Source organism: Artemia sp. Qi Xiang Cuo, unplaced genomic scaffold (assembly GCF_049724085.1).
Source record: "Artemia sp. Qi Xiang Cuo unplaced genomic scaffold, ASM4972408v1 HiC_scaffold_2923, whole genome shotgun sequence".
NCBI lineage: Eukaryota > Metazoa > Arthropoda > Branchiopoda > Anostraca > Artemiidae > Artemia > Artemia sp. Qi Xiang Cuo.
Genome location: NW_028300321.1, coordinates 152,501 through 171,551, shown reverse-complemented (window position 1 = coordinate 171,551; position 19,051 = coordinate 152,501). Strand labels below are relative to the sequence as shown.

Here is a 19,051-nt window from a genome sequence, read left to right as displayed (position 1 = left end):
AGCACTGATTCAAAATCAGCTGAAAGGTCATTTTATTCTGTAGTCGTCAAAAAAAAAACCTAAAGCTATGGGTCCCCGCGACCACAAGGACTGAATTTTCCGTGTCGGTGTTGAATCTAAAGTGACTGAAATAAGCACTTTCCCGAAATGGTGGAAAATAAAATTAACAGACAAGGTGAGTGCCGAAAAGCTAGCTCAATCTCTAGCTTTACCCTTGGAAACTTAAAGCAAGAACCCGCCTTCTTCTGAGGTGAAAATTCGGTCCTTCATGGCTGTAGTGAAAAGAATACCACAAAGCGTAAACAAAGAAGATATTAAATCTGCTAACCCAAAGTCTTCCGAAGTAGGAAACAGCCGCATAGGAAACAGCTCGGCCTTTAAACTGTACTTTCAAAGCTAAAGCGAACTTGACTATGCAGTAAGAGCAGGATTCAAAATCAACTTTGACCACTTCCGTCTCGAAAAAGATGTATTTATGCCTAAAAGGTGCTACCAATGTCAACAGTTTGGGCATATAGGAAAGATCTGCGGAAGTGACGAGAATTGCTTCAAGTGCGGAGAGTCACATGCCTCAACTCCACTTTCACCATGTACAAGGCAAATCAAATGGTCAAACTGCGGGAAACCTGGTCACGTGCCTTCAAGCTTAAAGTGTGAAATTGTGAGAAGTTTCATGTCAAAACAGGCTGATTCAAAGTAGTAGCAACATCAGTGTGACTGCACAAATATATTTTTTGGTTCTTTTTTTGTTCTCTCCTTTTACTCCTTCTTTTGCAATTTTTGTGTATGACGGGTCATAAATAAATAAATAAATAAATTAGTTAATAAATGAAAATGCTTTATGTTTAATAGAGAAGAGGAGGGGCATGTTGAGAAACTCTTTGAGTGATAGATTATATGCAAAACAAGAGGAATGTAGGGAAGAAAGCATTAAAATATGAATTAGAGAGGTATAGGCTATGGACAGAATTTCTGAAGATATGGAAGGTGGCATATTTTTAAAAAATATTTAACTGAAATATTAGTAAATTGAGGGCTAGTATCCTATATGGACTTTTACCAGTTAAATATATCTAAGGAGGGCTACAAGTACTGATAAGAAAAGAGTTGAAATGAGACAGGTTGACCATTTTGTGAATCTGCTAAATAATAATAGAATCCCAGGAAAAGTAATATAGAAGAATGGAAAAGTTTGTGACCCTTTAGATGTGAAGGTAAATTTATTCTTTAAGGAAGAATTAGTGATAGTATTAAAAGGATTTAACACTAAAAATACTTCAGGCTTTGATAGTATGGTCAATGATTTTTTTCAAATATGGTGATTACTAAGCCTAAGATAACGATAATTATTAGTATTATATTTTAAAAAGGGGGAAGTGACTAGCAATTTAAAAAATTTTTATTTAAATCCCTCTATTACTTAAAGAATAAGAGTGAGTGTGGTGATTGTAGAGACAATAGCTGGGTTTCTATAGAAAGAAAATAACTAAGTAAGATGATAATTTTTATGCTTCGAGAATTTTGCAGATAAGGTTTTAAGAGAAGGACAGTGTTGTTATAGGAGGGTGAGAGGATGGGTTGACCCAATTTTAACTTTTAGATTAAAATCGAGAAGCACGTGATTTCATCAAATCTCTCTTGTTCTCAATTCTGTAGAATATGAGTAGGTGTTTGATTCGGCTGACAGAAATCCTTTAACATAGGTCCTATCCTCGTATTGTCTACTAGAAGTGATCAGTGCTGTTTATGACAAGAAGATTGCTGCTGTAATGGTAGGAAATAAATATAGCAGCTGGTTTTATATTAGATAAGCAGTTGAGCAGGGATGTTTTCTTTTCCCATTTATAAGGATCATTGTGATGGAGTTTGTCCTAAGGAACATGACAAAAGCAATGGGAGAACAAGGAATCAAACGAAAAAGGAAACTCTCTTGGAATTAGATGAAAATATCAGCAAAATTAATGAATTTGTAGAGGTTTTGTGATATCACGGCCAAAGAATAATTATAATCATTAATGTTAAAAAGATCAAGCCAGTAAGACTAGTAATAAAGGAAAATTAAGAGCTGATGCTGGGTAACAAGAAGATCAGTCAGGTGGAAAGCTTCAAATACCATGGTTGTACTATTAGCAAAGACAGTGGGTGTAGTAAAGATATTAAAATTAGAATAACCTAGGCAAATTTGTTTTTTCATAGTTGAAAAAAGTTCTGCAGAGTAGAAAGATAAGTCTGCTCACCCAGCTTCCTTACTTAATTACTTTTGGCGGGAACCAGACGAAAATCTATCCTGCACGGCACAAATAAACGATGGGATGACTTACGTAGTCCCACACGATTTGTCAGCAGCAGCCTCTTCTGAAATCTTCAGCCAGCCCTTGTCTCAATGACACCCATGTCGGCGGAAGCCAACCCAAGGATCCATGTCATTCTTGAATGTCAGCCAGAGATTCTTTACTTGGCTGTCTGATCTCCGTTTCAAAGTTGGATGGGGATCACAGGTGAGGACTTCTCTGGACATGGTTTTAACTGGTCCTCGTAGTGTGTGTCCCTGGAATTTCAGTCTTTGTTGTTTTATGATTACCGAGGCGGGGCCTTCTGGGCAAAACGCCTTTGAACCTCAGCGTTTGACATATGAGACCAACGGCTAAACCGTATTATTTGCCTCATGCAGCGATGGTCAAATTGTTCCAGTGAACGTGTTTCTTCTGCCTTTAAAAGCCAAGTTTCACATGCATACAGCAGGATCGATTGAACAGTTGCCTTGTCAATGATCAGAAGTGACAATCATCACAGTGGGAACGTATGGTTTTGAAACTTTGGCAGTCCAAAAACAGATGATGATTTTTTCCAGAGAAATTGTTATGGGTTCCCCAATGAATGACCGTATATTAAACAGTAAGATTTAAAAAAAAATATAGATCAATCCTGTTTTCTAAGGCTATAATGATATGAAGGTAAGATTGCACGGACACGTTCTTCAAATAAACGATGAGAGATTTCTCCAGATTTTCTTTGTGAGGAAAACGTCTCGGAACAAACAAAAAGCAGGTTCATCCCGTTTGGGAGGATGTCAAAAATTAGATTCAAGGGAAATGGAAGCCTCACAGGATGGAATAGAGACGGAACCTTTGAATAGGATGGGAGGAGAAGGAGAATGCAAAGCCATGTTAGCCTGATAATAATATCAAATTAGGTTTGAAACAATCTTGAATAATTCCAGAAGCAATGCAGACTGTCTCGTCAACAAAGTGAAAGGTAAGTCCTTATTTCAAAATATCATTAGCATAAAATAAAAAATTAAAGGGCCCAAAGTTGAATTTTTAGGTACTCCAATCTTTTCTTGCTTCTAAAAGAAAAATTTTGCCAGTCGTTAGATGTTTCGTGAGGGCTTGATTTTTTATTTATTTTGGGTTAATGTCTTTAATTTGTTTAATTTCTATTTATCCAGCTACTTTATTTCTTGTTTATTGCTTTTTAATTCTTCCAATTAAAAGATAAAGTTTATGCGTAATGTCCTACTTCACAATTTTGTCTATTCTCTTTTTTTGTGAGACATTAGTCGCACGCACAATACCATAATCAATTAGTCTTGCTTATTAGCTACTCACTCTCATTGAGAACAAAAATATTAGGCAAATCACTCCCATTATTGTGTCAGCCAGCCGAAATTCCCTTATATGTTTGGAAAACTGAAGTAAAGTATCCAGAAAACCTTCAGATTTATAACTTAAACCAAATAAAGATTTTAGCTGTGTTGAAGATATTATCAAGGCTGCTGCTGAGGTAAAACCATCTATCACTGCTGACGATATAAAGTCCAAAAGAAATCCTAGAAAAGAAAAGAAATTACTTTAGCAATTCATGTGAGCAGGCTACGGGTGGTCAAACGTACTGTATAGATCAAAAAGTGGTCAGACTTTGAAACTTTACAATTGCTATTTTTGCAATTTTTCTCTATTTTCTGCACAAAACTACGCCAATACAAAACTTTAGTTGAGTGATTAGGACAATTTTGATCTTTTCAAACTAATGCCAAAATGCATATCAAGTGCTGACACTCCTTTTATAATAACCCATACACGCAATTATAGTTCCTTTGTCAAGTGAGTAAGCAAAATAAATGACTTTACGGATCGTTTTACCATCAAACACCATATTTTACCAGTAACACTGAGAAAAGAGCTAAACACCTGAACGAAAAGGATTTACAGGATCTAAGCAAAACTATAGCCAAACGGACACCAAACCTTTAAAAATTTACTGTAAAATAATTATCGTTCCTTTTTTATATTGTCCCTGAGGGTGCTTTACTATGCCATTCCCCAAATGGAGCAACGTGCATCCCACTTATATATATTGCCGTTATGTTATACAGTAGTATTAATCTTATTTTTTCTGTTTGCAAATTGATTAAGCCATTTATCCATTTAATGTTTATGGGAAAATTTGTACTGAAAAGAGGGTCATCCAGCATTCTACACCTACTGAACTTGTAACAAACTAAGGAATTCAAAATGCAGTTCTTTGATATAGGCTATTTATGATTGCTCTAGTAATAAATCTTCTGTTCTTATTAGATGAAGATCATCGAGATTTCTGCATTTTATTAGATGAAGATCATCGAGATCATGATGGTAAGTAAATATACATTATTTTTGAATTATCATAAAAACGTGATCCACACATTATTCGCTAGTTTCACACCAGATGTCCAGGTATAAAGGTATCTGGCTAAAAAAGCTAGTTCACAATGCATATTTCTATTTTAACTCAACAGATAGCAATTATCTTCATTGTCATATATAATTGAAAAAGATCTGTAATTGTCATCTTTTGGGATTGGGTATTGTGGAATTCAAGGGGCAGCGCCCCCCATAACTATTCTGAATAAATAATAGACGAAGTGAACAATCAAAATTACGTATCTACGATAAATTTTGCATTCCCTATATTAGCTGTTTAAATATTTTGACTAAAAGGGCACTTTTGTCACTTCGCACGAAATTCCATCCATATTTCACTGCAGTCTTAACTAGGCAAACTCGATGAAAGGAACAACGCCTACTCGGCTAATAATCAGTGTAATTATTGTAGAAAAAAAGAGGAGTTTGGGAAGGAGGGCTCCCCATTAATATTCTAAATAAATAATAGATGAAGTAAATAATCAAAATTGTATATTTTTTCTTAGATCGTTTTTAATAATATATCTCACGGCATTCTATACAGGTATAGGTTATTCGGCTCTAAATATTTCTTATGTGCTTTGCAGAAATATCATATTTTTAAGCCTATAATTGAACAAATGTATTCTTTAAATACAAACAACATCGTCAATGTATTTGGAGTGGGCTTTGGGGAGGTGGGAGGGACGCAAACCCTCCTTTAATATTATGAATAAATAATAGACGAAGTAAACAATCATAATTAAATATCTACGATAAATTTGCATGCTCTATAACAGCTGTTTAGATATTTTGACTAAAAGAGTGCTTTTTCGCTTCTCGTCAAATTCCATCCATATTTCAATGCGGTCTTAATTAGGCAAACACGACGAAAGTAACATTGCCTTCTCGGCTAATAATCATGTGTAATTATTTTAGATAAAAAAAGGACCCGTGATAAGGGGAATCCTTGTTTATATTACGAATAAACAATAGATCAGGTACATAATCAAAATTGTATTATTTTTTCATATATCCTATTTTAAAATATGTTTCATGGCATTCCATACAGGTATAGACTATTCGGCTATAAATGCTTCTTATGTGCCTTAAAGAAATATCTCCTTTTTAAGACTATAATTGTACAATACGTCTTCTTTAAATACAAACAATATCATTATTGTATTTGGAGTGGGCTTTGGGTAGGTGGGAGGGGTGCAACCCCACCATTAATATTCTGAATAAATAACAGACGAGTTATATAATCAAAATTGTTTTTCATTTCTTTTCTTTATGCATTGTATTTAGAATATATTTGGCTTAGGCTCCACCTAGGACTATCGTTCTTTCTTCTATGAGCTTAAGTAGATTGTGATTCAAGCCTATGAGGCCAAAAGTTACCTAGTGAAAAACTGAAATTAATTTATATTCCAGGACACTGGTATTCAAACCCCAAGTCAAAAGCGGTCGAAGTTTGATGCCGGCCCAGTTAGCACTGACACAAACATAATCAGGTCCATGAACTTGAGCAGGGATAGTGTGATCCACTTCGCACCTCGAACAGTTTCTACCGACCTACCTGTAATTTCCATGGTAACCCCCATTTATCAGATAGTTTTCAGCTTTATAGTGTGCTCACAATTTCGCATAGGAATAGGGAATAGGGATGTTGAAGAAAAAGGGCGGGGGATGGGAAAAAAAGAGAAAAAAAGACCTTAAACAGATAGTACCTTAACTTTGCTACATGACTTTTGGTACTTATTTAACCCAACGTCGCGTTGTGTTTGCCATAGCGACTAGTAATCACATATCGGGCTTTTTTTGTTCTCCATTATCTTCAGTGAAATTTATATCATAAAGATGATGGAATATAAAATTGATTAAGCTCGATTTGACTAGTTTATGTGGGTGAAGGGGGGATATCATTCATGAGTTTTATAGCAGCTGTCCAGGTATAAAGGGTATTTTGGCTAAAAGGCTTCGTAGCTAGCTCGCAAAAATATCTCATGCGTTCGTAAGTGGAAATTGACATGCATTTTTCTTTTACCCCATGTTGGGTTATGCTATTGTAGCGGGGGAGAACAGCGTCCCTCGTTAATATTCTGAATAAATAACGAAAAAACGGACCAAATAATAAAAAATTGTGTTATTTTTTATTTTATCGTATGTTGGGTTATGCTATTGTAGAGGCGGTGAACAACGCTCCCCATTAATATACTGAATAAATAGTAGATGAAGTAAAAATAAAATTGTGCTATTTGTTTCATGCATCGTGTTAAAAATATATCTGATTAAGCCTCTGTGTAGGGCTCTTCTCATTTTTTCTATGTGTTTAAGTAGATTGGAATTTACGACTATGCACATATAAGTCTTTTGTCGTTATGAAAGACAGTGTAACTTTGTAACTTTGTTTCACTGTAACTTTGTTTTTTCTAATTGTTGAGGTGGCGGGACAAAAACTTCTTCTTCTTATGCCTCAGCTTATCCTTTATCTTTATGAAGGACATATCGCCGTAACTTTGTTTCTTTTAATTGTTGATATGATGGGACAAAAAAAACTCTTCTTTTGCCTCGCCATGTCCTTATTCATTATGAAAGAAATATCACTGTAACTTTGTTTCTTTTAGTTGTTGATGTGGTGGGACAAAAGCTTCTTGTTCTTCCAGCGATTTATTTAGTCTAGGTTTACCTTGTCTTGTCTTTCTTAATTATGAAGTATATATTGCCAACGCATTGATGTCTCTTTAGGTAGTTTATATAACTGAAGGGGACAAGTGTTTAGCCAATATAATGCTAGGAGGGAAACTAAGTTTAGACGGGGTGAAAAATTGGCATAGTTTCTGACTTTATAAAATAGTGGATGTTGTACAAGAAAAATAAGAATGCCTTCCCTTGGCCCTGGGAGGGGGGGGATACAACATCCAATCACTCTGAATCTTAAAAAAGACACTAAGAATTCCGATTACCAATCCAAAGAGTCCCCCTACAAAATTTATACGATCATTCTTTCTACAATTGGAACAAATATCAGTAGTGGGTACCTTTTACACCTAGCAAGTACGACCCCCCTTTTTTTGTGTAAGTTCTAGAAATTAATAAATGCATTATGACAATCAATATAACTGGGTCCATATTCTAGGACAATGTATATTCATCAGAAAAAAGAGCAAGGGATGAAGAGTTCGATTTTGAAGCTATTTTAGAGGAAGGTGTTATAGAGTCTCCTGGTACTTTGGATATGTCAATATTTGATGATTGTTTGGCTATGGTAGACAGTATTCAAAATCCTCAAGAATTACATTCTTCCCACCTGATAACAATGGACCCATCGTATAAGACATTGGCCAGCTCTTCTGCTGTAAACGTAAGAAAAAAATAAATTTATCTTTCCCCTTATGTATGTGTGTGTGTGTGTTTGTGTGTGTGTGTATGCTATTAATAAAATTCGTAATTTATTATGCACTTGTTTTATAAATAATGCTATAGGCAAACGTTTAATTTATTATGTGTTTGTTTGATAAATAATACGAATGCAATTCCAATTAAGAAAAAAAATACATTTGTTTGATAAATAATATGAATACAAATCCAACTAATAAAAAAATTAATAGTGTTTTATAATTGTGATAAAACTTTCCTCAAAGAAAAAAAACTCAGTCCATTCATTTTAGTTTCAGGGGAAGGCTAAAAAAACAACTACCTTCCCTGGCCCAGGACTTCAGAATATCATGGGTAATTGTCCACTCTCACCGGAACAATCAGAGTTAGTGAGGGTACATCGTTTAGTATTCCCCCGGATTTCCAGTTTACAACCAAAGAGATGAATGGTCTTATAGAAATTGTCAGATCTGATGTTTCCGGGGACATTTTTGACGATGACTTTATTATTAGTGAATTATATCCTGTGCAAATAGGTGCAGGACATAAAAATATGGTCATGTCCCCAGAACTACGTGAATTTTATTTGTTAGAATCTGCTCTAGGACACTTACAAACACAGAGGGTAGATTTCAATCCTCCTGAGGAAAACATGGTTGACGGGGGTGTCATTTTAATAGACCCTGTAAATGTTCTTCATGTACATTGACTGAATTCGAGCACTTATTGAGATTCAGATTCAGAATTAAGGTGGTCAGGGGGGATTAAGGCATCGGTCAATTAAAAAGTTTATTTACAAAAGTGGACAACAGGGGACATTTTTTATTTTCATTTTTCAACTGGCAACCAAACTTTTTACCCTGGTCTAAATGAATTTGAGGGTAACTTTTTCAATTGGGTCAATAAATTAATATCAACTTTGGACACATTTAACGAGAAGGGAAGCGGGTCCACAATTTTATACATTGAATATATGGATCCTAATCTCATTAGATTAAAAAAAACTTTATTTTAATGGGAGGGCGGGGTAACAAAATAAAATGCCATCGAGATTTGTCGGCTACCGAAGGGGTTCAGGGTTTAAATTTTGAAATGGGGTTGCAATTTTTTAAATATGCATTTTTAGCAGCAGCTCATAAAAATTGAAAGATGATTCAACAATAAAAAATCTCCGCAGACTTGCACGTAATGGTGGAGAAAAATTCCCTAAAGTAAGTTTTGATTGTTTAGAGGGAAAGTATCCAATGTCCTTAAAAGAAATAACCATATTTGAAAAAGCAAATGAAAATCTTGGGTTGGGGATGGTTGTTCTCCAGTATGACACAGAATTTGTAAATGGGGGAAAGAAACCAAATAAAAAAGGAGTTTGATATTAAGTTAGGACACCGTCGGTAGATAATGTTAAAAATTGGGTTTGGATTGTCTATGAACCTCCCAAAGATGTAAACTCCTACGGTAATTTTTTCCCCGTTACGGTAATATGTCGACTCTTGTCTCAAGGCAAAAAATATGGGGAACGTCACTATTGTCCCATGTGTCTTTCCCCATTTAGAACTGAACGAACATTCACGGATCATATGAAATATTGCAAACTTTATGGCAATCAAAGGGTAGAAATACCGATAGGAGAAAAAGCTACTTTACAATTTAAAAATTTCCAAAATTTCCTGTTGCAGACTGATGAAGTATCTTCGGATTGTGAAGCAAGACTGTTTGAGGTATCGGACCCATCAAGGCCAAATATAGTCAAGGAACACAAACTCGTAGCGTGTTCCTATGCCCATGCCCGACGCGATTCTAACAATAAAATGCAATTGGAAAAGTTTTTGGCGACTATGGATGAGGAGGGTAGCATGGAGAAATTATTGGTGTATTTAATAAAAACAGCAAATAAATCTATTTCACGATTGCGTCACACCAAATACCCAATGTCAATATCAGATATGGAGCTTCGGGCACTAGAAAAGGGGACAGTTTATTGGGTTTGTAGGGGTGCTCTTGCTACGAAAGATGCTGTTCAGGATCATGACCACCACATTAACCCCAATTCAACGGGGAAAAGTAACTTTGGGGGGTGGGCTCACAATTCTTGTAACTTAAAAATTAAACAGAAGCTCTTTCTTCCGGTTTTTATACATAATTCTAACTACGATCGGAAGTATGTGCCACCAGCAATGGCACATCTTTAAACAAATGGAGCTGTGGATGATGCATTGGTGATAGACAGCTTTTCCTACAAAATTATTCCTAAATCAAATGAAAAAATGCTTGTTTTAGAGTTTATGTGGAGATATGTTGAAGACGACGTTGAGAACACGAATAAAATTCACTTTTTAGATTCCTTCCGTTTTTTCCAAAATCTTTGAGCCAATTAATTCAAGTGCAGAAAAACGATGACGGCTGCAACACTTTCCTCCTTATCCAGCAACATTTTCCAAATGATTTATATGATTTGTTGACGGTCAAGGGCGTGTATCCTAATAATTAGTACAACTCCTTGTCGAGATTTGCCGAGGAAACTATTCCCTCAATCGAGTCGTTTTACGACAGTCTATACGATCGAAGGTGAACTCCTGATGAATACAGTATTGCCAAAAAAGTGTGGGCAGAGGGAGGGTTGAAAAATGGGTTTGACTACTTCAAGCTGTATTTTTCAAGTGATGTGCTCACTTGTGTGGACATTATGTGTAAAAATACGGACGAAATATATGAGGAATTTAATCTTGATAAAGGATATTATTTTTCATCTCCTCATTTGGTAATGGACCTCATCCTAAAAATTAGCGGGGAACAAACCGGGCTGATCACTGACATCGATCAGCACCTGTTTATCGAGAGTCCAGTGAGGGGTGGATATGTTTTTCATGGGGATCGTATCTTGGAAACTGATCAAACTGGAGAGAAGACGGGATCAAAATCGGATGCAGTGTTCCTTGATACAAATGAGTACCTACGCGCTATGTGGATAATAATTTTGACATGGACGTTTATAGGAATTGTATTTCTGAAAATACAATTCCACGAGCGAAATTGTTGGCAATTTGCTCGTTAAACTATAGGAGTTTCACAGTAAATTTTGAAAAAATTGCCATGAGTACCATTTCCGACAAGGTCTTTGTTTTTCAAGACGGTGTGAGTACCCTCCCGCTTGGGCACTACTTAACTTCCGACCGAGCCGAATGTGTTTTTCATACGGTAAATCTCGATTTGAGTAAAGTCCGATAAAACAAATTTCCCAAAACCTAGGGGGGGCCTTCGCTACCCGTTCGGCCACTAGCAGGGAGGGAGCCTTTGGCTGCTCGCTCGGCCGCCAGCGGGGGTAGGGGGCGCCGCCACCAACGATATCTTTTTTTACTTAGAGCAGATTTTTTTTTTACTTTGTAAATATACATGTTGTTGTTGTTGCTGTTGTGTTCAAATTAAAAATGGTGTAAAAAAATGCGATATTATTTTAAGTGTATTTTTCATTAAATGTTGTATTTTTTATAATTAAAAAAAAGTATATTTATTAAAGTGCTTTTTTTCTAGTGCATTTTTAAAATAAATGTTTTCGTTTTTCCTATAAATAAATAAATTTAAAAAAAAATCTGAAGTGTATTTTTCTTGTTTAATGTGCTTTTTTTTCTGTAATGTATTATTTGTAAAGTGCTGTTTTTATGTTAATAATTTAAGACATATGATTCTTTATTGAATTTGTTCTTCTTCTCATTATTCCTGAACGGAGTAGTAGTAGTACTACTAATAGGGAAATTGTTTCGTCATTAGACAACTATAGTCTACAGCTAGCTGTAGGTGAACTGTTAAAGGGAACATGTATCAATTTAAAACACCATTCAGATCGTTTCTGTGTGGGCTATCAATGTCAGACAAAACGACACTCTTAACTAAAATAATTAAAAATTGCGATAAAATATTTGTGGAAAAGCAAAAAAAATCTCCTATTGTTGCAGTATTTGGCAGAAGTTACAGTATTTGGCAGGTCCCAGGAAATACTACAACTGATCAATGTTCGCTCTCATCATGAACAGATTTCCATTACTCTAGTTCTACACAATCTCTTTCATCAGAGCAAATGTATGCGAACACTTGCATTGAACTGCACCTACTATATCATCTACAGAGTTGTTCGTGATTCTAGCTCGCTAATAACTCTCAATAAAAAAAATATATCAGGGCGCCTTCAAATTTCTACTTTTAGCGTACAATCAGGCAACTAGTAAACCCTACAGTTACATCCTATTGGATCTTAATCAAAATACACCCGAGGATCTACGTGTAGTCACAGATATTTTTGACAATGAAATTACAGTATATCTCCCCGTGAACGGTAAAAATACCTATTAGTTGCCATCATGACACTGAAGAAACTAATTGAAAATAGGCATTTATTTTCTGTTCTAAGCACTTCAAAACCCCCACTTAGGAAAGCCATACTCAAACATGTTATTGACAATGATTTCATTAATCTAATATCCGAACTTTTTTTAAATTTAACCGATGGCAATATTCAACTGTCAGAAGTAGCTAAGCATCAGGCAAAGCAACATCGTTCCATTTAACATACATTGGCCTGTAAAAAGAAAAGAAAAAATTTTAAAAGGAAACATCTTCTTCAGGCGGGTGGTAGCTTTTTCACACTTTTACTGCCAATAATTGTAGGACTTGTAAATAGTTTTCTATAGATGGTTAAACCCTATAAATTGACTCCAATAGAACTCGCTCTTTCACCTGTGGAACACTTTGAGGACAATCTGAGTAAATTCATTGACAACGAGAATATTGAGGATGATAAAAACTGCTTTAACTTCAATATGCACTTTGCCGAGTGGACAAACATAAGCCCTATCGTGCAAGAGCCAGTGTCATTGATCTAAAAAAAGAACCATCCCCTCAGGATTCTTTTGCTATCACTGCTGGAACACAATTTAAAAAAGAGGAATTGGATTCAATAGAGTCGAGCATTGGAAATTTAATGCCCCACTCATATCGTGAACAAAGTAAACGACTCATAACATATCTCATGGAAAGTGGTCAAGATCATATTCAGGTTGATAGCAATGGGAAAAGGGATTATAATTCAGGGCAAGAGCTATAATCTACTTGATTTAATCTATGATATGGTTAAAAATCGTAAAGGACTATTATCATTCGACACTCATCTCTACAACTTTCTAAATACATTAAACTTTCCCAAAAGCCTTATTAGCAATAGGCAAATTCTAAAAAAATTAAATGAACATGCTCCCTCGTCGACACCAGTAAAACATGAACATGAAGAAGAAGAAGAAGATTTTAAATCAATCTTGGAAAATACTTGCAAACTTAGTAGAAACATTGATTTGAAAATGAGGTGAGGCAAACTAAGGATAGCTAGACAAAAGCGAAGACGTATCAAGTCAACTTCACCACCACCACCAACCACTAGAATACAAAAGGGTAGTGGACGTTACACTACGTGTTTACGTTCAAAATGGTTGAAGTTCTGAAACGTGTTTATGAAAATATTGGTGAAGTTGGAAGTTTAACTTCCCCCACCGCTCATTCCAAAGTCACTTTTGTTCACACTAAAAGTGTACAAGACTATCTAAAAAATGAATCAAGTTACACTCTGCATAGAAATCATTGGCTTCGTGCTAATTATTATCGAAAAACTAAAGCCTTTTTCCCATTGCATATAATGCAAGCAGATCTCTTAACTCTAGATGAGATTCAAAGACGTCACAATACACCGTACAAGTACATTCTACTTGCAATCAGTGTTTTTAGTCGTTATGCATATACCATTTCATTGCGGTCAAAGAGAGGTTTTGAACTTGCTCAGGCTATAGAAAGTATTCTCAAACAAGATTCGTATAAAAAAATTCAAACGTTATACCATTCGATTGATCACTCTTTGTCGAGTATGAATGGGTTGAAGCACTTAAATCTAGTGAATATCCACATGTCACGTTGAAATATATAGAATATGATAGTGTGACAGATTTGTGTCGTACAATCAATTGAAAAATCGCATATCGTAGAAATAGTACATTCTATTTTAATTATTCAATGGAACACGATAGGATTTAAATTACCTCATATTTTGACACTGAAATGATACATCTCAAAGATAATCTGAGATATGTTCTTGGTTTTAAACAGAACATGATCAATGGGAAAAACGCTGGCACTGTTAACGGGATGGATCAAGTTATTTTGCTAATTATCCACCTGGTTTCACCTCGGACTCTTGCATATTTCTGTATGCATCCTTTTTGGAAACATCGAGTGTTGGTAATTCAAAACTACCCCTCCTACGTGTTCTTGAACGAAAAACAACTAAAACTTGTTCATCACTATAATATAAAGCATCTTCAGTATGTTCCTGTAAACCCTTCGTATTTGGAACTCTGTCAGTTAACACTAAGAAGTGAATTGGGTGACCCTCTAGCAATAACAAAAGGTTTAGCTATGATTACTTTTCATTTTCAACCAATCGTCCTCGACACCACCTAAAATGACCAATAGAAGAATTCCATTTGTCTGTCCTGATATCAATTTCTATGTTGGTGCTCTGCGTCCATGTAAAATAAGTCATGGATTGGACTACTACAAGGGACTTACTACAATGTCTAGCTATGGTCTTGGTAGCTGGTTTGCTAGGCTATTTTGTTCTTCACTACCCCTTGCCAGAAAATATCTTGTACCTGCTGCATCAAATTTTGCTGCCTCAACACTACAGGACTGGGGGTCGGGTAAGAATTTCAACGAGAGTGTTAAGGAAAATATTAGATCTTCAGCAAGAGCTTTTGGTGAACAATTAAAATCTCAGCAAAATGGGAAGGGATTAAAAGAGATGCGTGCGCGTCATTCACTCCTCAGTCTCTAGCCAGGCGGGAAGCGAAGGACATTAACAAGGACTTTGAGGTATAAAACGAAGAAGACCAATAATGAGAAAAAGAAAAAGATTGTTAGATCAAAGAAGGATTTCTTCTCCTAAGATGACTTATCACCCCCACAAGGAATCGCATCCGTCAATCAGCTCCTAATTGAATCTATTCAATGCTGAAAATGTTGATGTAAGTGTCAAGTATGGCTACTGTGAACAATTTCATCCTCAACAACCCCTCTCGGAAAATATAAGCTTTCAAATATTTTCCAATGAAAACTATTTCATTGATTTGTCATCAACATTTATTGATTTAAATGTTGCGGTGAACAAAAAGTCAGATAATACAACTCCAACTGCTGCCGATGGTCTATCCTACGAAAATTGTATTCTACACGACCTGTTCAAACAAATTAATGTATTTATTAATAGAAAATTGGTGAGCACTAGCAATAATTTATCCAACTATGCAAGCTACATACAATTTATGATGATGACACCAAAAGCATATAAGGAGTTGAGAGGACAGTCATTGGGCTATGAATATCCATCAGGTGTTGATACTGACGGTGAGTTGACTACTGCAGTGACCCAGGAGTATCATTTAGTTGAAAAATTAAATCATAAGATATTCACTATATCCCAATGGTTACCCCCCAACGTCACGATTGACATAAAGTTGCAACTAGCTCCATCAAATTTTATTTTGAAAAAAACATTTACTGCAGCACCCGATGCAAATGTCATTATCACATCGGCAATTCTTCATTTTCGAAAACAACAGGTTATGAGCTCTGTTGCATTGGTAGTGGAAAAGCTAAGAGCCAGTGGCAACAACATTAAACTTCTTGTCCCCTATACGATCACCAATCAACATCACATTGCCTTTGGCTCTCGTAGTTATAACGATTCATAATTTATCAATGGAGAAATCCCATCGAAACTCGCTTTGGCCTTTGTGAAGAGTGGGATTGCCGTTGGGTCCTGGACTGCATCCCCCCATGATTTTAATTTTTTGGTTTATCTAGCCTTGTGTGTAAAGTGAATGGTATTCAACTGTACACTCTATCATTTGACAAAAAATCCCATAGAACTCTGTATGAGTTGACCATGCAATCCCTAGATCATGACTCCAAACAATTTAAAAATGGAGTAACTGATTCAATGTTTTCAAAAAATCATGGTGTAATTGTTTTGGACCTGTCGGGTACCCAGGATATGAGTATAATACGAACAGGGAATGTACGTTTAGAGTGCAAATTTGCTGATGCTTTGACTGAGAGTATCACGCTAATATCATTGAGTCAATTTGAAACCTATTGGGAAATGACACCCAACGGCAGTGTTCTACTAGACCTAGCACCATGAACACAAACCAAATAATCAGCGTATTTTATATGGATCCATACATGTCCCTGTACAAGTCCTATTGCATACCATCGGACTTCATTGAAAAAATTCCAAGAGTTATCAATACCCTTATTATTGTTAATAGCAGTCCATCGACTTTGAAGACAGGCCATTGGCTATGCATCTTTCAAGCAGCAAAGAATATTGAATTTTTTGATCCTCTTGTTCTATAATATAAATTCTACACTTCACACATCAGCAACTTTATTGAGAGCAGTGGGAAAACTATTATTCAAAATCAACGAAGAGGACAGGATTTAACGACTAAGATATGCGGCTTTCATGCACTACTCTTTTTCATGTTCAGATGTCTTGGCTATACCTACAAGCAGTTTCTCAACATTTACGTTGACTTTCCTCGATTGAACGACTTTCTAGTGGAAAACACAAGCGTGTTTAATATTGATTTTAGTGCCCTACGAATATATTGATCTAAAAATGTATGTGGAATTGTTTATTAATAAAAATAATGTATATACATGATAAAAACAACTTTTCTTCTCTTTAGATTTCATCTTCTACTAGGTAGAGATATTTGTCGAGAACAACTAATGCAGGTAGATTACCTGAATTCACAGTATACTGATCCTGAGGTGCTGCAATTTCAGGGTCACTTTTTCTACAATAGAGTGTAACTTCACTCTTATCATATCTCTTTGTATAGTCAATGATACTATTCTCATTCATTTTATAGAATTCGCAAGTTTCAATTTGCTTATTTGAAGCAATGTCACAAACAGTGTCCTCAAGTGGCAAATCATATTCCGTCACAGCCAAATAAAAATCAGTGGGCTTATAATCATAGTAGCCATTGTCTTCACAATGATGACGTAGAAACCAAATTCTTATGTTGTTCCAACAGCTGAATCGCTGACCTGCCTCCTCCTCCCAGAACAATCTAAAGCCACGACGATACCAATCTCTTAGCAATAAACTAAAATCACTTTTAGGATTCTTTCCAATCATACCCGGATATGTATTCTCCCACTGATTACATTTATCATAGTGGTAATTCGAGCATAGGTGCCCTCTAAGATGAGAGTCACAAACCCCTTCAAGACAGGAATTACAACCTTTAATTTGTACAGCATATTCTCTATGCAATTTACACGGGTTGCATAATCTGCACTTTTCATCATACTCATAAATCATTGTACAATTCCCACATGATGACCAGCTGCCCAGTGTATACATGCATAGTGAACTTGTATGGAACATTTTTCATGTGTTGACACTCTCACCGCCAAAATGAAACTGGGCTACTATCAACAAATTGAGTGGGATAGAGAGAGAGAGAGAGGAGTAAATCATCCTTGAACAGCATCTTTCTCATGAAAAGCTACTTACTCTCTTTGAAAGGTGTAGAGCTTCCATAGAAGTATTACCTATATGAGAGGGGACACTTACTCTCTTTGAAAAGGTGTAGAGCTTCCATAGAAATGTTTTCCTTTATGTCTCGTAGAATCCATAAGACACATTCTACTCACGTAATTTTTCCATCTAAATTTCAAGAAAAAATTAATATTTTTTATTCCCGTTTAAAATATGTATTAAAAAATTCTTAATTTTTTTCTGGTAGACCTCAGGCCTTCCTCCTCAAGTTCAGTATTTAAAAAAGCACACAGAAATTGGTTCAACTTGGTCTCACCATTAGTTTTTGGGGATACTGGCCAAGTTCTTAGCTTAAATATATCCTGTGGATGCAGTCTTCTAGCTAAAATCTCTTCCCACTCCTTGTTTCTACGGATTAGACTATTTCATATGTGGAAAGTTTTTGACCTTAATTTTGGGTTTACAGCCCTTCTTTTATTAGTTTTAGTTTATTTGAAAAAATTCTTGGTATTTCAGCAGAATTCAAAGCTATATTCAGATTTTTTTAAAACTCTAAATCTAGGAAAACGACTTTCAAATAATCAAAATCATATACAACAGAGTTGAGTTAAGGGTATGAGTCTTGGAACACTTTTCTTGTGCATAATTTCAGCAGTGCGTCTGCCATTTGTAGTCCCTGAGCTCACTTAGTTACTGATGGTGTCTGGGGAAAAAAATTAGGAACTCAACTAGGGCTATTAGTGAAAAAGCTTTGAGTTTTATAGAGAAGAGGGGTGGATTGTATACAAATTTTCTTAGTGATCAGTTTTGTCAAAATAAAATGTAAAGAGAGTGGAGAGAGCAAAAATTACTGACCATGGAGGTGTGAAGTGAAGGCTATGGATAAAATTGTCGAAGATATGAAAGTTGTAATTAGATGGTATAGTGGTAAAATATTTTTCCTGGCATGTTATTATACTGTTGGGAATTGTTAGTCTGGTATTTTCCAAGTTAAAGATAGGAACGGGGCCACAATTAATTATATAAAAAAAAAGTGAGAAAGAGATAGGCGGAACATTTTACAATGTACTAAAAAATAAACAGAGAGAAAAATCTCAATGAAAAAAAAAGACTGCTGCCAGTGAAAAGAAAAGACGAAAACAGTAAATGTGGATATTTCGCCTGTTTCAAAACCCGTTTCACCTGTAAACAGTTTCTGTTATCAGGTTTAAAGATTATGAGACTTAAATAAGATTGTAGATAGGTTGGCTATAACATAATACTTTTATTTATGCAACACACGATACAATGCCTGGCAATATAAAACCGCTGGGACTAATTATCCCGGAGAATCAACAATTTTAAGACATCTATGATATAATAAGAAGACACTTAAACACTTACAATATTTGAACATATAATC

At 35.5% G+C, this 19,051-nt stretch overlaps 1 protein-coding gene across 1 annotated transcript in view; it reads right to left on the bottom strand.

Annotated features, from left to right (window-relative positions):
* LOC148938772 (sodium-independent sulfate anion transporter-like) overlaps nucleotides 1-19,051 on the bottom strand; it is a 298,556-nt gene that overhangs the window by 196,618 nt on the left and 82,887 nt on the right. The window contains exon 5 of the mRNA XM_089107548.1: nucleotides 3,609-3,829. Coding sequence (XP_088963674.1) covers nucleotides 3,609-3,829 — 221 coding nt within the window. The remainder of the gene's footprint in view (nucleotides 1-3,608; nucleotides 3,830-19,051) is intronic.